At 32.4% G+C, this 25853-nt stretch overlaps 1 protein-coding gene across 22 annotated transcripts in view; it reads left to right on the top strand.

Annotated features, from left to right (window-relative positions):
* The window catches only part of PPIP5K2 (diphosphoinositol pentakisphosphate kinase 2), a 78208-nt gene extending 53389 nt beyond the window's left edge, over positions 1 to 24819 (top strand). For 6 of the 22 annotated variants that reach the window (XM_039467995.2, XM_010340056.3, XM_010340063.3 and 3 more), the window contains 8 exons: positions 2188 to 2355; positions 5051 to 5224; positions 6491 to 6563; positions 8112 to 8231; positions 9110 to 9172; positions 12634 to 12774; positions 16667 to 16792; positions 23168 to 24819. In XM_039467995.2, coding sequence (XP_039323929.1) covers positions 2188 to 2355; positions 5051 to 5224; positions 6491 to 6563; positions 8112 to 8231; positions 9110 to 9172; positions 12634 to 12774; positions 16667 to 16792; positions 23168 to 23280 — 978 coding nt within the window. In that variant the 3' untranslated portion in view covers positions 23281 to 24819. The other 16 variants (XM_039468003.2, XM_039468002.2, XM_039468000.2 and 13 more) reach the window with 10 other exon arrangements.
* The last annotated feature ends 1034 nt before the right edge of the window (positions 24820 to 25853 follow it).

Here is a 25853-nt window from a genome sequence, read left to right as displayed (position 1 = left end):
AGACCACACTTTTATGCATCTTGAAGTACTTTTGAATTTTATCCTTTGTTTAGATTGCTTGAATTTTAAGGCCAGTGTTTAGAATGAATAACCTTAAACCTTTAATTCACTGACATTGATTTTTTTGGATTTGGTACATGTGATGTGCAGTCCAGTTTTGTTTTCTTCACTTTATGAATAGCCAAGCCCCAGAATCATATATTCAAGAGTTCATTCTTTTTCTGATGCCTATAGTACTACTTCTGATACTGCAGACATGCATTGTGTCTGTATTTTGATTGGTTTCTTAACTTCTAGTCTTACTTGATTGCTCTGTTTGTCTCTCTCTCTCTACCAGTACCACAGTGTTATTTATTATAGCTTTATAATAAACATATTTGGTACAGAACTCCTCCAGTTTTGTTATTCTTAAAGATTATGTTGAATATTTCATGTTTCTCACATTTTCATGTAAATTTTGTAATCACTTTATAATATTCTAAAAAGACTCTTTGAGATTTTAATTGAGATTACATTATTACTCTGCAGATCAATTTGGAGAAAAATGATACTTTTTCAGTATTGGGTTTTCTAGTCTAAAGACTTGGTTTATTTCTGAATTTAACTTTTTTAAATAAAATCATGATTTTTTTCTTTAAAAATAATAGCAAAAACCACAATTACTTTTCACCAAATAATTGTCTTATACCATGTTTGTCAGATTAATTTCTAGTTCCTTTATAGTTTTGATGCTATCATAAATGATTTGTGTAAATTTTATTTTTGTTTATTGTCATACTGAATTTTAACTCAGTTTTGTATAAAAATGTTATAACTAGCAAACTTATAACTTGCTATATGCTGTTATTGGTTCTCATGGTTTACCCCTAGAGTCATTTGGATTTTTAATGTATATGGTCATAACATCATCTGTGAATGATGAAATGTCCAATAAAATGAATAGATTTAGTGATAGTGGACATTCTTATCTTTCAGTGTTTTATGATCCCTTCAAGTTTTACATATCCCTTATTTGATTAAAGAAGTACCTTTTTATTCTCTGTAACCCTTAATTTGATGAGAGTTTTTTGTTGTTGTTTAGTTTTTGTTGTTGTTGTTGTTTTTGAGATGTAGTCTTGCTCTGTCGACCAGGATGGAGTGCGGTGGTGCGATCTTGGCTCACTGCAGTCTCTGCCTCCCAGGATCAAGCAATTCTCCTGCCTCAGCCTTCCAGGTAGCTGGGACTACAGGTGCATGTCACCATGCCCGGCTAATTTTTTGTATTTTTTGTATTTTTAGTGGAGATAGGGTTTCACTATGTTAGCCAGGATGGTCTCGATCTCTTGACCTTGTGATCTGCCCACATTGGCCTCCCAAAGTGCTGGGATTACAGGTGTGAGCCACTGCACCTGGCCCTGATGAGAACTTTTATGTACTCAGCTTATTTTCTTTTGGCCAACATTATATTCATGAGATTCATCAATGTAGTTACATTTAGTTTTAGTTTGTCTATTTTTATTACTTTAAAATACGTGTTTTACTATATTACTATGGCCCAATGTATACAGTATCTTATAGTTGAATATTTGATATAAATTTTTTTAGCTTGCCTGTCTCCCATACTATATTGTAAGATTCTTGCAATCTGGGACTGTGTCTTATTCATCTGTGCCCTAGCACAGTTAACGGCACATGGTATATCCTTAGTAAATACTTACTGAATCATTGAATAATTGTCACATTTAATGTAGTTATCACATTTATTAGAAATATTTGGAATAGATTTAAATATTCTAAAAGTTTTCAATTTAAATGCTGTTTAGTTTATGCTCAGGTTGATGACACTCCAGTATAACAAAGCTGATCTCTATTATTTCTTACTGTCATTTATTATTATTGTTTATTTATTCTTGTACTAGATGAAATATAATTAAACTTTTAGTCTTATGTGGTTTTTTTATTTGTCATTTTACTGTTTAATTTTTCCATAGAGTGTATATAGTTTTGAACTCAGAGAGTCTGTCCTTTCCCTCATAGTACACAACATAATACTAAGCTGTTAGAAGAGTTCGATTAATGTTAATTCATCTGAGTAAACATACTTGTATATGTATTCCAAGTGCCTATACCAATGGTAGTTGAATCTGTTCATCAGAAAAGATTTTTAAAATCTGAATATTAAAAGTGTTTTATATTCTTTGCCCACAGAATGAAGGCAGGAGACCTTTTAAAATTGATAATGATGATGAACCACATACTTCTAAAAGAGATGAGGTTGATCGAGCTGTTATATTGTTTAAGCCAATGGTGTCAGAGCCAATTCATATACACAGGAAGTCCCCACTTCCAAGATCTAGGAAGATGGCCACAAATGATGTAAGTATATATATCAGAGCACATTTTTCATAAAATAAACTAACTATATTTTAATAAAACAGAAAAGAAAATACAGCTTTAATTATGGAGCTTGGGAACCCAACAAAATTTTAAATGTCATTTAATCTATTTTTTTAAATAAATTACAAAAAAATATAGAGGCAGTTCAAAAGTGGATTAGTTTTAGAATGTTGAGCTTGACATATAGTTTTTATAAAAAATTGAATGTAAATATAAAATAAGCTGTTTCTAGGAACTTGAAAAATGAATCTTTATTTTTGTCTTGTCACATTAGAAATATTTACATTAGGTTGGTCTTCAAAAAAGAAATTTTTTTAAAAGCCTGATTTAATGGATCAGGAATAATTTTAGTTAAAAGTATAGAGTAGTTGCAAGAGATTCTTTAGCAATAACTCATTCAAGTGATACTGTAGGCAAAGAAATTAAATTCTGAATTGTTAGCCTGATTGCAAAGTCTTTATAGAAATTTGAAAATTTGATAATATAATTGAAAATTTTACCTTTACATTAAGATCTATAAATAGGTTAGAATAATTCCTGTGCTCTCTAATACAAAAGCATTTAAATAATTACTAAAGTAACATTTAAAAGGAAAGTTGAGAAGTTAGAATGAATCTCATTAAATAAAGCTTTGGCACCTGTATACATTTTTTATACTTTAAGTTTTATTTGGAGTTGTCTCAGTGCTTATAACTTTTCTAAATGCTCTAGTAAAAGTATAAAGGAAGAGGGGCCAGGCACAGTAGCTTACGCTTATAATCCTAGCACTTTGGGAGGCCAAGGCAGGCAGATCACCTGAGGTGAGGAGTTCGAGAGCACCCTGGCCATCATGATGAAACCCTGTCTCTATTAAATATATAAGAATTAGCTGGGCATGGTGGTGCAGGCTTGTAATCCCAGCTACTTGGGAGGCTGAGGCAGGAGAATTGCTTGAACCTGGGAGGTGGAGGTTGCAGTGAGCCAAGATCATGCCCCTGACTGCACTCCAGCCTGGGCAACATAGCAAGACTCCATGTCAATAAATAAATAAATATAAATATATATACACATACATATATACATATGTGTGTGTGTGTGTGTATAAAGGAAGAAATTAACATACAACCATCAACTTTTAGAAAAAATAATTATTTAAATATGCCAAGTCTGAAGAATTAGTTATAACATTTTTTAGCAGTTAATGGGTAACAATGAAAACAACAAAAAGAATTGTGCTCATTTCTACAGCCCTGAATTATACAAATATATGGGTTTTATGATTCTCATATTTCAAATATATATGTGCTCCAATTTGACAATTTTGTATAGGAAAAGATCTGTCCATAAAGTACATTCTTATAACTTAATAATGGAAATTATATAGTTCTTAAGATTCCCTTCAATGTGATGTTTTAAGTTTACAAAAAAAGATGGTAAAAAAGAGGGTGTTTAACAATTATAGAACTTGAAATTTTTTTTTCTATTATAGCTTAGTGGAAAAAGTGAGACATCTGGGATTATGTTCAGGTATCCTTAATTTCAGGAAATTTGGAAAAGCTATATTAGTATAACTTACACTGCTGTTTATGTGAGGGCAGTGATTTTGATATTATTGAATAAGGAATCTATAGTTAATCAAATTATTCAGAATGTCACCATTAAATCCTCTCCTCTGCCCTCCCAAAAGCCTATATGACACTGAATACAGTAAAATGTAAGTCTTTATTTTGCAACCATCTATATTTACAAAACTTGTAACAAAATCACTGCCCTTGTTAATTTTTAAAACGCAGAACACATTTATAAACCTTTTTCTCATAAATACTTAGTTGATTTCAAGAGATTATTTCTATGCCATGCTAAACTTTTACTTCCATAAGGTAAATTACTCAAGTAAAATCTTGAAGACTTTTTCCAGCGTTCATCATCTCCATGGAGATCAGAAGTTTGTACTTCCAAAAGACACACAGAGAAAAAGACTGTTCTCTTCATTTTGTGCAAGTAGATTTTACTCTGTCCTCACTCTTCTCAAACCTGAACATGCAAACATGTAAAATGGGAATGTTTGCTGCATGTTTTGCCTACTGAATCTGTAAATAATCTCTGGAGGGGGTAAATAAATAGATAGCTTGAAAGTATAAGTAGGTAAAGTCTGAGTCCATCTTATAATCTCTGAATTTTAAAAATATGTCAGGCAGACAGATTTAGTTTTCTAAGTTAGGTATATTGAAATCTCTTTGACCCATTGCACAATTCTTTAGTGCCTTCAGTTGAAAATTCACCCAAATAGCACAAAATCTTTCGAATATATAAAATGAAGCAGGAAATCTTTATATTTTAAAAGTTGCTAAGAAAGAAACTTACTAAAATCCTTCCAGTTTTAACAGGGAAGGGACAATTATGAAATGGTATAAGTATTTTGTGTCTTTTAAGGTAATAAAATGTTTCCATAATTGTTATCACATACAATTAGATTTGTCAGTCATTCCTATCAAATTCTCAAATACTGAAATATTTGGCTCCCAATTTGCTGTTTAATAGTTTTTTTAAAAAATTAATAAGCGAATACGAACAAACTGTATTTTTTTTTCTTTCTGATCATTTGGCTCTGTTGTATCTAACTTTGCATGCTCTGCTTTTTTTTTTTTTTTTTTTTTTTTTTTTTTTTTTTTTTTGCCCCCTTTCTCACTTCCAGGAAGAGAGCCCCCTGAGTGTGTCTAGCCCAGAGGGTACTGGTACCTGGCTGCATTATACCAGTGGTGTGGGTACTGGGCGTCGAAGACGCAGATCAGGGGAACAAATCACTTCTTCCCCTGTCTCCCCCAAATCATTGGCTTTCACATCCAGTATTTTTGGCTCATGGCAACAGGTTTTTAAACTTTACTTCATTAAACATTTTTCCTCCCTGCATTCAGAGCAACAAACAGCTGTCTTTGAGGACATCTAATCCCTTGTATTTCACATCAGAGTAAATGCCTCTGTTTTTTAATTTTGAGTTCATTTAAAAATACTTATGATATCTGCCAATTTTACAGGGAAAGAAATCATTTACATGGCATGTGTTTAGCATCTTTGCTGAGAAGTTTCCAAATATCCAGGATTTTAAAAACAATAACTGTTATTCTCCTGGAATTTTAGCTTATTAATAAAATTATTTTAAAAGGAAAGAAATCTTTCTTTGTGACTTAGTTGTCCTTTAAAATTTCAGAAACAAAATTATTTAATTTGATTGTATGAAAATATATTAACATTTTCTTAATTGAAAAAAATAGATTCCATTTGGAATTTGCTGAGAATGTAAACATTTTTTAAAATATCAGAATTTATGTGGCCCAGTGTTAAATGGAAAGATACGTCTAATATTGATAATTTTCTTCCTCATTATTCCATTATTTGGAAATATCTAAGGAACATATACAGTCTGTTTTTCTTTGGGCTATATAATATTTTAATGTTCTCTTTAAGATAAGAGAGAAAATTGCATATGTGCCCATCAACAATATGGGTCAACATAAAATGACTTCAGAAGGACTTTCTGTGATGACATTTAGAAACTTAAAATATACATGATTTCTATTACATTGGAAGGTCTACTGTCACACATGACTTTTCTGATAATTTCAGCAATTTCCCCTCAGAAATATAATGCATTTGATGATAGGAAAAGGGATTATGGTATCCATTAAGGCTGTGAATATTTAAAGGTTACTCTGATAAAGCCCATGCATGGATCAATAATTGTATGGTAACCTCGAGAGTCTCTGTCTTCCTTTCTTTTGTTTGTGGTTGTTTTTTCCCCCCTTCAAATACAGGAGCTGTTTAAAAGTGGGCATATGGCTTCTTTTAAGAGTGAAATTATATCAATCTCTTAATTGTTTCTTTTCATCTGTCTTGTTTCATACATGATGTTTCATTCTGAATGCCTGCTTCGCACCACTTCATTGCAAGGACCTCATATGAAATGGACTCCCTTCAAAAGGGGATCTTGCATGATCTTTCATGTTTTATGTATTTCTACTAATATTTATCATACAGCTTATTAACCTTTGTCTGTCTGGAACAGGCTGCATATGAAGTATGGACTTTTGAATTTATTTTACTGTTTTACTTCATTTATTTTACATTCCTTATGCAGGTTGTATCTGAAAATGCTAATTACCTGCGAACACCGAGAACTCTTGTGGAACAGAAGCAGAATCCTACTGTAGGTATGTGGTATAAAGGAAATGTTTTTCATACCCTTTTTAAACTCACTGTTGTGCACACATGTAAAACTCTTTGGTGAAAGCATGACCAAATGCTATGCTGTAGTTTTTATTTAATGTGTACTAATTCAGAAATGTTAAGTGGTATAACTCAAAGTTTTTGATAAAGAAGAGATAGCATTTAATTTTGTTGCATAACCCTTTTGAATGCCTGCAATAATAACCACTTCATTCAATTGCCAATGCCAGTTTTTAATCTTGTACTTTGTAAGTTAATTTATGAAGGAAACTTCGTTTTCCCAGTTGATAAAGATGAAAAGATGGTATTGCATGCAAAAAGGAGCTTTCCATTTTTCTGATTAAAAATATTTTTAAAGTAGAGAATACTTCAAACCCTATATGGATATATTAATTTTCCTTTGAGCAGCTCTTAAGGAAAAGCCAAGGCAAAACTAATGCACAGTGGCAGTCTTAATCTCTATTAACCTGTAGAACATAATCGGTTCTTTGCTAACACTCAAAGCAACATTAGAAAAGACCTTTCTAAACTTATTTGGTTTAAAGCTCATGGTTGGTAAACTGTGAGATAGTGGCATATTATTTTCTGTAAATAGTTGTCTTCATAGGTTTAATAAGGCATAAATAGATCTCATTGTTAGTTTACGTATGTACCGTGATCTCTGTACTAAGTATATGAACTGTGTTGATGCCTAAATACTTGAGAAGCTCTCTTTAGTTAATTTCATATAGCTTGTAATGATAGCTTTTCATATTTCCACAGTATCTTTATATATTACTCCTTCTTATTGCTGTATCATAGTATGTTTGATAGATATTTATTTAATCCTTCCCCAGTGATGAAAGTGTTACTTGGTTTAAAGACTTTTCCTACAAATTGAGCATCAGTTTATACTGGCCGTTTTATTTGCTAGTAATGTATTTCATTAGGGGTCTTATTAACTAAGATCTTAAGTCATTTGTTAAGTATTTAAAGTGATTTAGGCCTTTATGACTGAGAAGGACCTGGTCTTCTCACAAATAAATAAGTTTTGATATACTTTATTTCATAATAAAGAGTAGTAATTTTTAATTCAGGGGCATCAGGAAAGATTTGTCATTTATAGTTATACATTAAAAAATGCTGATTTAATATGACTTAATGTATACTAGGAGATTTTTTTTTTAATATGGCTTGCCCTTGAAAAATTAACAGAATCCTTTCTTGTCCTAAGTTATTTTTGTGGCAATGTTTTTAATGCTTTCGGATGGATATGTCTCATTATTGTATGGACACTTTTTTCTCTCAAAGATAGCATTTTGTCCAATGTTAAATTGCCCCATTTGTACATATGATAAATGATAGTGGTACTTATAAGTATTGTATTAAAACTGACATCATTAGGAAATTACAAGACTATTGTGAGCCTGTTCAAGGCACTTCCAAAGGTTGCCTTATATGTGGTAAGAGCCATGTTAATTGCATGCTGCATGAATTCCCAATGTGAATGGAAGAACACCCGTTGTGTATGTATTTTCTCTAACTCCCATCAGGGTCTCACTGTGCGGGCCTGTTTAGCACCTCGGTGCTCGGGGGTTCTTCAAGCGCACCTAACCTACAGGATTATGCTCGTACTCATCGTAAAAAGCTGACCTCTTCTGGCTGCATAGATGGTATGTGCACACATGCACACACAGATTCATACCTACACCCATGCACATACCCATGAGCAGTATTTCTCAAAGGCAAATAAATCTAAGGCCACGGACTGATTGAAGTGAAATCCTGTCATCTTTTGCCTAAATGACTATCAGTGCTCTCTGTTATCTACAACTTGGATCCATGTTTCATCAGACAATTAATTTGAATTAGACTTAGAGTACTTGTACAATAAGTTCGTTGAAATGGAATACTTAGAACAGCATTATGTGTATTATTTTAGATAATTGATAGTCCATATTATAAAGAACAAATTTTTCTTTGATCTTTTAAACTTTTATTTATTGTTAATACTTATTTCACTTATTGAGCTAATTAAAGTGAATGGAACGTTTATAAGTAAAGGAAAATGTCATATTGGCAATATTTTTATAAAAATAAACATGGAATGAAAATATTTTAGGATCTCTAGCTGAAGGAGATCCTCAATGTTGTTAATATACCTTAAGTTTTAATATTCAGAATTTTTTGAGGCTCTTGGAAGTGTGTCCTTTTTATTAAGAGAAGTGGTTCTAGCTCTTTCAGGATCATCTTTATTTAAAACATTTCTCATTTATCAACAAATTTATTTTAGACAGTAAACATGGATTTGCCAGAATTGCCAGCTCATCTTGCTTTCTTTCTTTTGTATATTTCATTCGGCACTTTTTCCTCTGTCATCAAGCTAGTTAACTTCTTTTAACCAGTATTTGCCTTATTACCTTCTCTCATTGTCCCTTCTGCATGTCACCTTTCTAACCTCCTCATATATTTGTTTTTCCCCTCTTTTTTTTAAGTGTTCTTCTTTTTGTAGCTGTTACGAATTTCAGGTACCTGTTTTTCTCTTTCTCAGACGCCACACGCGGTTCTGCTGTTAAAAGGTTTTCTATCTCATTTGCTCGACACCCAACCAATGGTACGTTTTGCTTTTATTTTAAAAGATACTCCCTGCTTCATCCCTTTTTTATTTTTATTTTATTTCAAAACATGGGGTATACAGTATCATTCATTTCTTTGTCCTTAATGTCAATTGGCATTCAATTCCAACTGTTATTCACCCAAATTATTGATACTGTCTAGCTCCCTATTCAGCTGTAATTTACATAATAATTTAACATTACTCATCAAACTTTTAAATGACCACGCTGATGAGTTTTAATGCTAAAGTAATACCTAAAAATTTCTTCTAATTTATCGAATGATCAGTGTACATAAATTTTTAAATTACAATTAGTATTCTTAAATTTATCTTAATTCTCAATAACTTTTTTCTTCCTAATTCCTTTTCTGATCACATGGTTGTCTTATTTAGATATTTAAACAAAAATACAGAGCCACCTATGTCAAATAGCCAAGTAAAATGTGTCTTTGAAAAGTTCTTGGGCACCTGATGATGCATATTTCACTGTATAACATCATCTGTTTCTGGCTATTTGTCTAAAGCAAAACCCTGTTTGGTTTGGAGCACTCTGAAAACTTTGTCCAGCATTCACTTTGTTCTTGTTAGCAATGTGGTTTGCTGTTATCAAGCAACCAATTCCCTTTAGTACCACTGCTTTTTCTTAAAATTTAGAGGACTCCTGATAGGAAGAAGATTAAGTTAAGATCTAGAAACCCAACTCCGTTAAATTCCATTTTTGAGGCTAAATAGGAAAGTGTTTCATGACCGTTATTTGTAAGAGGAATTATTGCAGCATTACAGCTTCTAACATAGAGCTTGATATTGTGGGGCAAGAGGGAATATTTACTGATCATTTTACAATAATTCAGGATCAAATAATTTAAAAGAAAACTTACAGATTTGTGCTTGTATTATACATGGAATGAAGATACTTTTATCCCTGGAACTCTTTTTCTTTTTAACTGTGAATAAGTCTTTCAAAAACTCAAGTAAGATCTTTCAGAAACTTTTTAAAGCTACAGGATTCAACACAAGTTTATGGTCATTATCCCACTTCTGGATCCTTTAACAACACATCTAAATAACAATGCACTAATAATTCTTGAAGGTGGAGTAAGAAGATCTCATCCTCAACAAGTAAAAATTTAGCCTTAAAGGTTAATGTACTTTCCCTTCATTGTAGCTGTCTAAATGCTACTCTTTGAAGAAAATGATCCTTATTTGATACAGCTGCAGCTTCTAAAGAAACTATATGCCTAAGAACCTCTTAGAAGAAACACAGAAGTCACAAGAAAAACAGAAGTCACAAAAATTCCAAGAAGAGATATTGCAGGTTTAAGACCATAATTTTTGTACTGAATGCTATGTGTTTAAAGCCAGTATTTGAGGCATTATCTAGGAGAATCTGTGTTTAACTGAAGGTTTTTAAAAATGAAAAAAAAATATTTTTGTTAAATTTAATAGAAATAGAGTAATTTTATACTACTGTGGTTTAGGCTCCTTTAAAAAGTGTGGATGTTCACACATACAAATGCATATATGATGCATTCCTTTCAATTCTACAAATATTTCTTTTGAATTTTAAGGGTGCCTTTTTTCCATTTTTAATACTGTGTTGTCTTATCTGTCCTATGAATTGTCATTTGACTCTTTCACTTTTTATTTCCCCTAACTTTCATGTTATTTCCATCTTTAACACATACCACGGACTTATCCCTCCCTTCATCTTTAGTTCAAGGAACATGGTGAGACAAGTATCTTCTGACAGTGCTTTACCTTATTTTCTGGGCCTCTGTGCAGAACACCTACACCTCTATAGGTGCTGGTCCGTTTCCTCTGTGGAATTTCTAGGCTCCAGTGGTATGTTCTTATAGCTTCTAAACATGTCAGCAGGGTGGCTTTTTAAATTGCTGCACTAACCCTTTCATTGTGCATTATAGGAAAAGTTTACTAAAGATAGGTGGAAACAAATGTAGTCTAGAGGAACTTGATTATATTGTCATTTGCCTGTTATAAAATCTAGCAGGCAAATGAAATAAAATACTTGCTATAAAAGATTTATAAACTTTATGAGGAAAGAAGAAAAGAGCACGTCGTTAAGTTTAGTGTAATGCACAGAAAGGGTTTGTGCTCATTTGCATGAATCTTGTACTTCTAAAAAAAATGTAACAGTTGTGCAAGCCTAATTTCTTTAGTGCTTAATTTAGGTGCTTTAGCTGCTGTTATGGTATAGTTTTGTTTTTGTTTTTGTTTTTAAAGTATATGTAATGTTCTGTCATGCTTCGGTTTGTACCTGAAAATAAAACGTATCAATTTTTCAAGTCCTTTGCTTATTTTCCTGGGAAGGTTAGATTCCCTTTAAACCAAAGTTTCTCTATTCTAACTGAGAATTAGGCAGTTCTTGGATCAATATTTACTTGCAGTATTTAAAGAAATCAAACATCAGTCAATAAAAAATGAGCACACGTCTATTGAAGCCAAGAGTCTTGCAGTCTAAGGGTAATTTTTACTTTTAAGTTAGTGATGTTGGACTTTATGTAATACCTTATTTGAGTATTATAAGTATTTAATTGGAGGAAATTAGTTTGAATTTTTGGAAGAGCAGATTTAGAAAGACTCATTATTTTTAAAAGTATATGAAAGCAATTTTAAAAGCCATTCAGTTGAATAAAGTTTAAATAAACAGGCAATCTTCTTTTTTAAAAAAGTGAATAACCTATATCCTATCTGTTTAAAAACATAAACTGTGTGTTTAAGTGCTTTTGTTTCACTGATGGTATTAATACATATTTGCATGGTTATTTCATGAAATGTTTGTATTTCTGTGCTATTGTTGAATAGGAACATATTTGTATTTTGTATTGCTTTTTACTTGGCCTAACTTTACACAGCCAGTGATTTTAGTAATATAATTATATGTTAATTCAGTAAAGGTAGGTGAAAAACATTTTGTAATTTTAATTCCAGCATAAATGAATGAATGTTGTTTTGGGATCACACTACAGAGTATCATTGGTCTTGGCACGCCTGGAAAAGTATCCAAAATAAGTATTCACAAATAATTGTTTTTCAACAAGAAGTTACCTTTAGCATCCTGGCATCAGGGACACATCATGTGGCATCAGCTTATTCACCTACTGAATAGACCTGACTTCAAAAAATAGAAACTGAAAACTTATATTTCTTTGTTTTTTTTTCCTAGGTTTTTAAAAAGTATTATTCTTAGATTTTACCAATATAGAATGAAATTGTGTGCATGCTGTACTACATGATTACATTTAAAAAGAAATCTTTGTCACATTTTGTTCCAACTCCATATTGCATAGCATCTGGTATCATGACTTCAGAGAGATTGTGTGTTTGCATGTGATAGATTGAAAAGACCTAAACTGTCTAGTTCTAAGCAGTAGTCTTCCTTTTTAATTACTGATTTTTAAATATTCAACTTTTTTTGTTTTTGTTTTTTTCTCTTCTAGGCTTTGAATTGTATTCCATGGTGCCATCTATTTGTCCTCTAGAAACACTTCATAATGCCCTATCTTTAAAGCAAGTGGATGAATTTCTTGCTTCCATTGCTTCTCCATCATGTGACGTTCCACGGAAGACTCCTGAAATTTGTAGGAAATTTTTCTTTCATTATTATTATTTAGATGTTGGGCAACTACATACTATTTGAATATAACAGGAATTATAAAAACATAAAAGCAGGTAGTGGTAATGAGTAGGATTAGAAGTGTAGGAGGCAAAGGAGTGTAAAGGAACATGATTAGGAATTCTTTGGTGTAATGTGAAATGTACCTTTTTTTTTTTTACTCTCTACCAGAATCTTTTCTTCTTACCTAAACCAACAAACAAAACAACAACAATAGAAGTCAACAAAATATAGGAATGTGGTCTTTTCTTAAAACTATGCTTGTAGAAATCTCATATTCCTATTGTACATCATTTTATAGCAAAATTTTTTAAACTGCAAAATATCAGTTCACATTAACCCATTCATACACGCTCATCTCCTGACTACCTTTGGTAAGTAGTTAGAAAGAGCTCTTAATGAAAGAGAGCAAATTAGGACAATTTTTCAAATTGTATACCTTAGAAAACATTCTGAAGAGGTTAATTTGTGCATTTGAAGAGAAGATGTTCATGGTTAAATAAGTTTTAGAAACTGTATTATATCCCACCTCCCTTTGGAGAGGTATAGCTACATTAACATATAAAAGACTGACATTCTTCTATAAAGAAAGCTGTATAACCCAGATTTTCCAAAACTTATTTTTTAGAAAACACTTTTTTTGGTAACACATTAAATATCATGTGGCACTATTCTGAGGGACATCATTTTGGGAAATGCTCAGGGCGTCCTTTTTAGGTGTGAGAAGTCAGCTGGCAGTTGTCATGTTCAGCTCTGTAGGATTCCTCAGTACTTTGGAATTTCCAATACGGAAAGCATTCGTTTAGGGAGAGAGTGCTTTGCTTGGAGTTAAGAGTCTTACTATTCTAGTCGTATCTTAGAGAGTGACAAACTTTCTTTGAATATCATTCCTCTCTTTCTGAGTGCTGAAAATAAATTTTGCTCAAGATAAAATGAGATATTAGAGTTCTCAGAATGAATGCCACTTTTATGTCTGTCATTCCCTTCTCTTTCCTGGGCCATCACATTGTATAATTCTAGAGAGCTCTATTCCCATTATATTCTGTCCAAATGATACCTCCTGCATTTGTACGAAGTAGTGACCTTTCCCTTTTTTGATAGTAGAGGTCAGCTTTCAATCATTAATGGTGATAGAAATGTATATTGGTGAGTGTACTAAAATATTTCACTTTATGGATGGTTTTAAGAAGTAGGGCTTAATTTAAAAATGTGCATATAAATGTGTCTGATTCTGAGAATTGATAATACTCCAAATGAAATAACTTTCCAAGCAATAAAGGTCAGAGTCAGGAAAATGAAGGTGGTGTTCTCCTTTTCTATTCCCTATAACCTGATAGAATGGAAAATGCTGTTACCTCAGAATGCAGTCGAGATTCTGAATACATTCTAGTTTACCCCTTCACCCTTAATGATGTTTCATTAATCTCTGTTTTGAGATTCCAAATCCTTCCCTGTGGCAAGGATTTCAAATCTTAAAATAGAGATTAAAGAATTATTCAAATTAGTAAATAAGAATTTAGGGATAGGTATCAACACTATTAAAATTTTAGAAGACTTGCAGTGAATGGTTTGAAGTTAATAGAAGTAGTAATGACATTGTTATAAAAGGAGAATTTTAGTAGAATATTTACAAAAAGATAATATTTTAAGGTTTATTCTATGGTACTCCTGATCGTTTCATTTTTGTGGTTAGTGAATTCAGTTCATCAGAGTATATCACTGAAGTATGTTAATGAAGCAAAGGATATTAGATTCTTTTTCCAGTTGTGCTAATTTCTAATTAGCTCTTCTTTATATCATGGATACAAATTGTACCTCAGTCCCTCTAGCTTTCTTAAAATTTCATGCAATTAGTTACTGACAGAAATAGATGAGAAAGTAAATGCGCTTACTGTGGCTCATAGGATTGGATAAACCTTAGAGATAATCTAGTTCATTGATCTTCAGACTGTGTTCCCAAGAGCCTTTGAAAATTCCCTGAGGAAGAGAGGATGCTGAATGGTTAGGGCTTGTGCCTTTCATGGTGGCTTCAACCAGAGTATCTGCTTTGGTCTATTTTATTTAAGATTTCATTTAGGAATAGTTTTACTATTTAAAGGAAAAGTTGTAGAAACACATAGTTGAGGAAATCAGTGAGTTAGTGGTCAAGCAAGACTAAAACTCAGGTCTTCTAAAGCCTCTATTTTTTTATTATTATTATTTTTGAATACCAAAGAAAATAGGGTGCCAGTTATGTTGAAAGTATTTGAATCTTACATTTTATGGAATGACTATAGGAATAATATTTATTACATTATAGTATATTTATATTATTTGCAATTCTCTGAATTATCAAGGTGTAGCATCCTATACGTAGAACTATATTCATTTTATGGTGTTTATAACAAGGGAAAAGGAACTGTTAATCATTCTCTGTCTTCCAAGTTTTTTTCCTCATCTGAGACACAATTAATAAATATTGTGGTAACCAGAAGATAGCTTACAATGGGGAAGTGACAAGCTCAGATTGGAGAAAAAGGAGTAGGTTTATTAATAGGATAAGTTAGTGATGGAGGTTCATAGAGTAGGATAAAAATATGCAAGCAGGAAAGGGCTAAGTAAAGCTATATTCTTTTGTGTGATGTTTTAAGACTTTTTATCACTTAGTTTATTTTCATTAGTGACTGCTTTGAGCTCTGTCAGTTAAATGTGTAATCATTCATTATAGGGGTCAACCAGCAAAGGCACATCTGCCATAGCTAGGCCACATTTTGATTTTCAAAAGCACACTGCATCTTTCTTTGCTTAGGAATCTAGAAGCTCATGCCAGTAGTCTCTCCTTCTCCCATACTGTGGCCTGTCCTTGCCCAGAGGATTCCATACTTAAGAATTATCCGTACTTTTCCTTTTCACACCTCTTAATCTCTCCACCTTGGTTAGAAAGAGAACCGAAAAACCCAAATTTAAAATTCCCTCCCTCTCATTTAGAAAACTGGCTAATATAGGAAAATAGTATTAATTTATTACTTATAACTTATTTAGTGTATTCCTAAATATGATAGTTTAGTATACCATTATATTTGTAGATGAAACATCCCTGAATCTGTAATTATTTTTTTAAAGAAACAATTTGAGACTCTATTTTTTTCCCCCTGAGATAGTCTTGCTCTGTCACCCAGGCTGGAGTACAGTGGCACAATTATGGCACATTACAGCCTTAACCTTCCAGGCTCAAGCAGTCCTCCCACCTCAGCTTCCCAAGTAACTGGAACCACAGGCCCAACTAATTTTTTAATTTTCTATGGAAACAAGATCTCCCTGTGTTGCCCAGGCTGGTCTTGAACTCCTGGGGTCAAGCGATTCTCCTCCCTTGGCCTAACAAAATTATAAGTAATAAGTAAATCAAATTATTGTTCTGTATCAGTCAATTGAAATTTATCCTCCCAGTCCCTGGCTAGGCATGGTGGTTCATGCCTGTAATTCCAGCATGAATTACTACGCCAGGATATTACCTATTATGTTACCAGGCAAGAAAACTATGCCATCAGCTCTTTGCCATGGCTTAAAAACCTCAGTTTCTGTCAGGAAAGGATAAAGCCTGTTGCTCTATTCTTGGCATTCCTTTGGTGCATACTATTCAAATGTTTATTATTTACAGTATAAACAAAACATCTATTTGTCTGAGACCATAAGAGAACTGTTTTTTTATTTAAAAAGGTGATTTTGCTGAATTTACCTTTCAAAGCTTGCCTTGACCATTTTCTTCTCTTATTATGTAGGGTCACTAAATTATAAGAAATTTTCTATAATGTTAAGATATAATTGGTAAGAAATTGCTAGGAAATTATTAAAGTAACATGTTTGTTTATTTTTTTCAGCCTCTACAGCATTGCGTTCCAGTCCAATAATGAGAAAAAAAGTATCTTTAAATACGTATACACCTGCAAAGATCCTCCCAACACCACCAGCTACCTTAAAGAGTACTAAAGCAAGCAGCAAACCAGGTTAGGGGTGTGTATGTGTGTGTGTGTGTGTGTGTGTGTGTGTGTGTGTGTGTGTGTGAAGTTTGTGGATTTGCACAGAAATTAGAGGAGTAATAACTTGCTTTTTAAATGTTAAATTTGTTTTAATTAGGATCTTTACCCTTCCTAGAGCATAATGATCCTAAGGGTTAAAAATCTATCTTTTTAGTCTATTGATACGTATTTGGTTTTTTTCCTTGTTGTTTTCTGCTCTCCCCACATCTGTTAACGAAATATATTTCAAAATCATACTTTTCCCCAAACTAATTTGTGGACTGTCTTCTTTTGCTTTTTTTAAAATTATTATTTTTTTGAGTTTAAGGCATCATCTTACATGAAAATTTCTATGGGCGGGTCATGGTGATATACAACTGTAATCCTAGCTACTCAGGAAGTGGCAGTATAAGGATTACCTGAGTTCAGGAGTTCAAGTCCAGAGTAGGCAATATAGCAAGACCCTGTTTCAAGTATTAAAAAAAAGAAAGCAAAAAATTGTTTTCTCTTTCCTGAGACTATTTTCATCTCTCCATTCTTAATCTGATTATGTGACTACCAAATTTAAGTAACTTTTATTTTGTGGCATATTTAATTGTATTTTTTTACTCTTCAAAAATTTCATGGCACATTTAATTGTATTTTTGACCCTTCCTGAAATGCTCTCTCACCCTATTACTCTATTGTGATATTCTATCCATTTATCTTATTCCTCTACTTTTCTTGTTTGATGATCCTTCTTCTTCCTACTTTTTTATCCCAGACGAGAACATGATACTCTATTCATTTTTTTACACTATATCTTTTTTCCTCAGAGAGTTTCATATACCTGCTAGACTTTTCGACAGCCTCATTGCAAATGTCTTCATTCTTCTCTTAATGCTCTCAAATATTCTTTTGGTTAAGGGTTTATGCTTAAGAGTCAGAGGAACCTAGATTAAAATCCCAGTTCTGCTACTTATTAGCTATGTCACTCTGGACAAGTTACTTAACCTCTCTGATCCTTAGTCTCATCGTCATAAAATCAGGGTAATAGTACCTTCTTTATAAAATTCAGAAATGATTGTAATCTTAGATATAAAGTACCTGGCACGCGCAGTAAACACTCAGTGAATGGAAACTGCTATTAATTGTTAATACTGTATCCAAACTGCTCTCTTTATTTCTCCCTAAATAAATTCCCTTAGCATTCATGCCATTTTTTTCTATTATAATGTTCTCCATTTTACTTCACATTCTTCAAGACTCAACCCAACCTCTTCCACTGAGAATGTATTAATATGATTGTCAAAACAAGAACTTCAGTAACACTCTGTGCTACTGATTTGATCTATTATAACTGATTATAGTTCCATCACATTACCAGGCCTTATAAGTCAGGGGGCAATATCTTAAACCACAAATATTACAGATTTGAACCTTGCGCATTCCAACTAATAAGTATATGAAGCAACAGACCATTGAATAGTACCTAAACGTAAGTTGTGGTGCATCCCACATGCCACACAAAGCTAACATTTGTATAGTTCTTTATATTATAAGCATTTTTCTATTAATTCTCATAGTTCTCATCATAACCTTTAGGGGTTAATACCATTCTTATGTCCATTACAGATTTTAAAAAGTAACAGAGATAGTAACTTCATCTCAGCTTACATAGCTAGTAGTCAGTAGACCTAGGATTTGAATGCATTTTGACTCCTAGTACATTGTTCTTTAGACACATAATATATGCATTAATTCGTGTACGTTTTTAAGTTATAAAGTAAAAATAGTGTTATATTTGACATTTCAAATGTTAAGTCAACTTTGCATTCCTGGGATGAACCCTACCCAGTCATAATGTATATTATATATATATGTGTGTGTGTGTGTGTGTGTGTGTGTGTGTGTGTGTATGAAGGTTTATAAAATTCTCTGAGGAAAAATACATAGGGTAAGAAAAATGAACAGAGTAGCATCTCACTGTCTGGGACAAGAAAGCAGGAAGAAGAAGGATCATCAGATAAAGTAGAAAGATCTGAGAGACAGAAAGAATATCATGACAGAGTAATATCTTGGAAGTCAGGGTAAGAGAGCATTTCAGTAAGGATCAACGATAAAATCAAACGTGCCAAGAAGGTAAGATAGAAAAATGTTGATAAAACATAGTTAAATATATATATATTAGTGCTGGACTGAATTTGATTTTGAGAATTTTTGCATCTGCATTGTGAAAGATAGGATATTGGTCTATAGTTTTTGTTTTGTTTCTGTTTTTGTAATGCCCTTTTTAGGATTTGGTATCAGAGGAATGCTGCTTCATAAAATAATTAGGAAGTGCTTTCTGTTTTCTGAATGAGTTTTTATAAGATTTTTCTTTCTTCCTTTAATGTTTGATAGAATTAATTTTCTATCAATTAATTTTGATAGAATTTATGTTTCCTTTTTTTTTTTTTTTTTGAGACGGAGTTTCGCTCTTGTTACCCAGGCTGTAGTGCAATGGCGCGATCTCGGCTCACCGCAACCTCCGCCTCCTGGGTTCAGGCAATTCTCCTGCCTCAGCCTCCTGAGTAGCTGGGATTACAGGCACGCACCACCATGCTCAGCTAATTTTTTTTGTATTTTTAGTACAGACGGGGTTTCACCATATGTTTCCTTTTTGTAATACTTTTAAGTTGTATTTTTTAAAGGAATTTGTTCATTATGTCTAAATTGTCAACTTTTTTACTCTTTTATTATCTTTTTAATGAATGTGGTAATAACTTCTAGTGTTCATGATACAAAGAACCAACTTTTGGCTCTTTATTTTTCTGTTGATTTTATGTTTAAAACATAATTCTTTAAAATTCTTTTTAATTAATTATTTTAATTATTTTCTACCTTCTACTTACTTTGGGTTTACTTTTACCCTCTATTTCTGGCTTCTTAGGTCATTGTTTGTTATCTATTCAAACATTTATAAAATTTTAAGTTTCCCTCTAAGCACTTTAGTTGCAGCTCACAAAAATTATGTTGTATTTTAATTATCATTCAGTTAGAAATATTTTCCAGTTTGTGATTTCTTCTTTAATCCATTGCACATTTAGAAGTATATTGGTTAAATTTCAAATATTTAGGGTTTCTTTTTAATTGTTTTTGATCAATTTCTTATTTAGTTCCATTGCAGTTATAAAAACATACACTGTGATAACAGTTTTTTAAATGTGGGACTTATTTTATGGCTTAACATCTGAAATATTTTGAATATACCATGTGTTCTTTTAAAAAAAAAAGTGTTTATCTTATAGTTTGTTGATCCTAATGGACACTATTTTGTCATTGTGCATTAGATCAAGGTTATTGATAATGTTCAGATGTTCTTTCTTTACCGTTTGGTTTTTCTTTGGCAGAGAGGTGGTCGAGGAAGGGATTGGTTGTTCTGTCAGTTGTACAGAGAGCGACTGTACTCACAACTGCAGAATTGTCTGTTCCTTTAATTTGGTAGATTTTTGCATTGTGTGTTTTGGAGGTCTCTTACTAGCTATATGCATATTTGACTATTGGATGTTCCTAATATTTTGAACTCATTTATTATCATGAATTTTTTGTCTTTAATTTCCAGTAATGCTTTGTTTTAAAGTTTATTTTACCAGACGTGATACAGCTCATCAAACTTACTATGCAAGGCATTCTAAGAATATCTACCTTATGTTTACAGTTTATAGTTCATTAACATTTAATATAATTATTGATATGTTGAGGTTCATCTACTACTTTCTTATATTTTCTATTTATTTCTTTTGATTTTACCTTTATTATAAGGTATACTTTTATTCTTTCCTACCCTACCTTATTTTATACTAATTCAATATTTTAAAGAATTTTATTTAAAATTTTCTATGGGCTTTTGCTATTTTTTTGCATTTTTTTTGGTTGCTCAAAATACGTATATCTAACTTTTCACCATCTACTTAGGGTTAATTTTGTACCATTGAAAGTTAAATGTAGAAACCTTGCAACCGTACAGATTCGTTTACCTTACCCTCTTCCCATCCTTTACACGTAGTTATCCTTATGTGTTACTTCCACATATATTATAAACACTACAATACAATGTTATGATATTTGCTTTAAACAGTCATATGTATTTTAAAGAAACTTAGAGGAGAAAAAGGTTCTATATTTATCCACATATTTGCCATATTTTTAGCTCTTTATTCCTTTCTTGAAGTCTGTGTTTCCATCTGGTTTCATTCGCCTTCAGCCTGAAGCTTTTTAACATTTCTTAATCTACAGGTCTGTTGGCAACAAATTCTATTCATTTTATTATGTCTGAAAAATGGCTTTATTTTGCCTTCATTCTTGCAGTGTAGTTTTTGCCAAATAGAGAATTCTGGGTAGAAATTTTTTTCTTTCAGTGCTTTAAATATTCCACTCTCTTCTGGTTCCCATTGTTTCTGATAAGAAGACTTAGTTAATTTGAATTACTGTTTCCGTAAATGCAATGGGTTGTTTTTCTGTGCTTGCTTTCAGTGTTTTCTCTTTACCTTTGACTTTCAGCAGGTTGACTATGGCATATTTATGTCATTTTTTGTTGTTGTTGTTCTTGTTGTTTTTTTTTTGGTAATACTCCTGGTTCATGTTTACTTTTACTTCTCCTTTTCATTCTGTTGTTAAACCCATCTAGATTTTATTTCAGACATTTTATTTCAGATATTTATTCTTTTAGATGTTCTTTTTGATTCTCTTTAATAATTTTTTTTTGCAGGGATTTCTCTTTTTATTAATTATAAACTTATGTTTCTTTGTCCTAGAGCATAGTTAGAATTGCTGCTTTAAAATTCTTGTCTGTTAATCTGACTTATCTCCAAAGTGATCTCTATAATTTATGCAAGAAAGATGTTTTTCTGTTTCTTAGTATATTAATTTTGGATTATATTGTAGACATTGTGAATGCTGTATTATAGAAACTCTGGATTTTGTTATTTCTGTTACGTTCCTCCAAAGAATATTGTTTTATTTGTTTTTAAACAAAGAGTTAGTCTTTGCTGAACTCCGATTTTAAAACATGGTGTCCCTTGAAGTGGCTGGCAGCTAAAATTTCAGTTCACTTTTTGCTTTAGCTGGGCTTCTTGGAGTTTACACTGTTCATGCCATACATTTGACCATCATTTAAACATAGAAATGTGGGATCATCCCTTTTGAGATTTTCCACCTTACTTTCCAGCAGCTGTAGTTGCCGCAATACTTGTCTTCAGCTTCTTATGTCGGAATTATAGCTATTGTATGTGACACATATTAGGGCCTGTTCTCAGGCTAAAAAGAAGGTGAATATTATTTCATATTGTTCCATTTTTCCAAGTGCTGATTCTTCTCTAGTAACAACCTGCTCTTGTTCACTACTTAGTGTCTTCAGGTAGGTGTTCCTCATATTTAGTACAGAGTGTACATTTGTTATCTGTGGGAAGGTTGTTCTGAAAGGAGCTTACCCTTACATCTATTCATCCATAGTAGAAATGTAATAATGTAATGCCAACTAGAATAGGTTTTGTTTCGTTCTGTTTTTAAGACAGGGTCTTGCTGTCTCACCCAAGCTGGACTGCAGTGGTGTAATCATGGCTTACTGCAGCCTCAACCTCCCAGGCTCAAGCAGTCCTCTCACTTCAGCCTCCTGAGTAGCTGAGACCATAGGTGTGTGCCACTACACCCAGCTAATTTTTAAAGTTTTTTGTAGAGAAGGGTAACTACAAGTCTCACTATGTTGCCAGGGCTGATCTTGAACTTCTGAGCTCAAGCGATCCTCCCACCTTGGTCCTCTAAAGTGTTAGGATTACAGGCACGAGCCACCCTCCCTGGCCATAGCTTTTTGATAACTCATTAAGCCTTCATGTTAGTTTAGATATGGAAGGATGATTCTTAAGTCAAGAGAGTTTCTAGTTTTCTTACCTTCTAGCTTTTTAGAGAGGGATAAGATAAAAGATATAGGAGGATATAGATGCTTGTAGAGAAAATGATAAGTTTGGTCTATGCATATTAAGTTTGTCTTTCTTGTCAGATATCTTTAAAGAAAGTTCCAGTTGGCAGTTGTATATACATATCTTGAGCTAAAGGAAAAGGCCCAGGCCAGAAGTATAAATTTAAAAATCATTAGTACAATGGATGGTAGTTAAAAATTATGAAAATATATTCATTTCCTAGGAAGAATGTAGAGTAAAATGAGAAATTAATTTTGTAAGCGCAGCCCATTGTCATTAGCTTTTTATGTTTGTGTTGAATTCTGAAGAGTAAAAGATTGCATTACAGTTATAACAAGAATTGTTTTGTCAACTCAGCAGTATTACTTGAACCTGGATTGTGTAAATTAAAGCAATAGTTTTTTTTGTTTGTTTTTGTTTTGTGTAGCTACAAGTGGACCTTCTAGTGCAGTTGTTCCTAATACCTCATCTCGGAAAAAGAATATAACTAGCAAAACAGAAATGCATGAACACAAAAAAAACACTGGGAAAAAGAAATGAAATTTTAGCAGAAGCTGGAACTTTTTATACTTATAAAAATAGTATGTTCATATGTTTTTCCTTATGCGTTTATGTGTTCACTTAAAAATGTTTTTAAATCTAGGGGTTTCTTTATATTCAGGTAAAGAACTTTTGTCATGATCAGGAAATGTTTAAAACAATGTTTGTTAGCATTCTGTGAGTAGCAAAACTTGTAGTGATAAAAATTGATTGTTGTTAACATAATGTTTACCATGTGCACATAGTAATGAAAAGGAACATAAAAACCCAGCCAGCTCGTACCAAAGTCACACCAGTAATGCTATGTACTGCAGAGTCTGATGAGATGGCCTTTGTGCACACTTTTATTTTCATGGGATTGCATCTTAGCTGTAAAAAACTTTTAGATTGAAATTTGACAGCCAGGGTTACATATTGGGTACTTTTAAAGTGTCTTTCCAAAGAGATTTCCATTAGAATATTTTCCGCAATTGTTACAGTGACATATATGCTGCAATATTTAACAACTGGAGTATTAGCCACATGGATTATTTTTTCAATCTGTGTTTTGAATTTTTTTATTGTGTGTTATTTAAAATATTACATATGCAGCTGGGAGAACTACACGTTTGTGCACATAGATTTATAATTTGTAGAAAATAGTTTCTTTATATTTCCTTACCGTACAAGGTGCCTTGTTTATCAGGAAAACTTTTTCTTCATATGTTGACAAAAAAGGCACCTTTAGAGTTTCTTTTTAAATATAGTTGACAAGTTTATAAATATTACGATTATTTTCAGAGTTCTTTTTAGGTCTAAAGAAATCAGTACAAAAATGGACATCATTAATGTTAGAAGAAATATGAATTCTGTTAAGCTAGTAAGCAGTATGTATAGCATCTGTTTTTAACCATTTCCATTCTTATCCCTAGTGTATTAGTTGATTACACAAGAAAGCTTAAAGATTGAGCATTTGAAATAAATGTTCTTTATAAATGATTTGATTTTGAAGGGATATTGAAATCATTGTGCTTTGATTTCACCTATGATGTGAAAAATCAATTTATTATTCTTGGTGCTTTTTCCCCTGCCTGATGCACAAATAATTGTGAACCACTTGAAATGACTTAAACTGTAATCCAAACAGGACAACCTGCTAAGAATTTCATGCATTGTTAGTTACATAACTTAAATTGCTAAAGCTTTAGCTTAAAACTTATGTCTAGAAAAATTATTGACTTCCCATAGTATAAATACAACTATTGTAATTCTTCAAAAGAGACTCCTCTCACCTTAGTCATATATGAATTAACTTGTAGGAAATAAGCATATTATATGTTATGTCTTAAAAGGTACCAGATGTAAGAGTCATAAATGTATACAATTAAAGTTCATATACTTCACACGAATGTAAATGTTATATGGAGATATGTCTTGTAAACAGTTGGAATGTATGTAAGTTTTCGGTTTGTGGAAATGTAGTTGATGTACTCACTGTGGAGGTAATAAGGAAACTACTTTTTTAAAGTGGAATCTAATTAAAATATTTTCAGAATCAAAGAGACTTCAATGGTAAATTTTTTAAATTTTCTTTTCTTATCTCTTTTTAGTTTTCAAAGTAGAAAAAGATCAGAATTTTTAAAAATAAATAGCACTTACATTATTAAATAAAATTTATTATTGGCTGTATACATAGCAATATATTACTTTCCAAACTAGAAAGTACAGTGCAACTGACTGTTTCCATTGTTACGCAACAGCTGTTACTTTACTGTAGTCACCATCAAACTCAGTAGTATTGCACTATAGACTAGAAAGTCTATATGTAAGAATCTTAGAATCATTTTCCAGATCAAATAAAAAGTCTATCATATTAGAGCAAAAGGTTATAGTTATCACTATTTAGTGGCAGTTTGACTGAAGCTTCTGCTTCTCACTTTCCTGAGAAGATGAGTGTTTTTTGGTTTTAAATACTAGAAGATAAATTCTTCTTACAGCCCAGTCCTCCAACCCAGAGAGGTGAACTAGCCCAGCATGAAGAATTGTCTAGTCACTCTTAGACATTAATCTTCCTAATATATTATTCAGTTCCTTCACCCTTAAAAGCCATATAATAAGCTCAGACCTAACTTTGCCCTTAAAGTCTAGTGCTGGCAGAATCTGCTGCCCTGGCTTAAATGAGTTACATAGTCCATTCTCAAATACTAGCAAATTGTGGGGGGGGAGGGGAGTGTACAGCAATTTTGGGTGAAGAAAAAACGTGTGCTGAACACCTTATGTCGTGTTTCCACTGAGCAAGATACAGAGGCAGTAAAGTAGCAGAAACATGTGGCAGGGTGCTTAGTATAAACATAGAGCACAAAGGCAAATAGATGGCAATTATGAGAGTAAAGTTAAGGTTCTTCAAGAAATACCCAATTAAAACGCATTAGCTAAGGAAAAAGTTTGTTTTCAGCAGGATTTCTTTTGGGTTCTGTTGACTCTGTCTGACCTGAATGTCCATTGTTAACCAGTTCCATGCCAGTTTGAACAAAGATTTCACATTTTTGTTTTGTGTTCATACTTTGGTAGAAATTTCTCAGTCTTTGTGTGGT

The sequence above is a fragment of the Saimiri boliviensis genome, chromosome 1, assembly GCF_048565385.1.
Source record: "Saimiri boliviensis isolate mSaiBol1 chromosome 1, mSaiBol1.pri, whole genome shotgun sequence".
In the NCBI taxonomy this organism is placed as follows: domain Eukaryota; kingdom Metazoa; phylum Chordata; class Mammalia; order Primates; family Cebidae; genus Saimiri; species Saimiri boliviensis.
The sequence above is the reverse complement of the archived record's forward strand: the minus strand, read 5'-3'. Positions and strand labels throughout refer to the sequence as shown.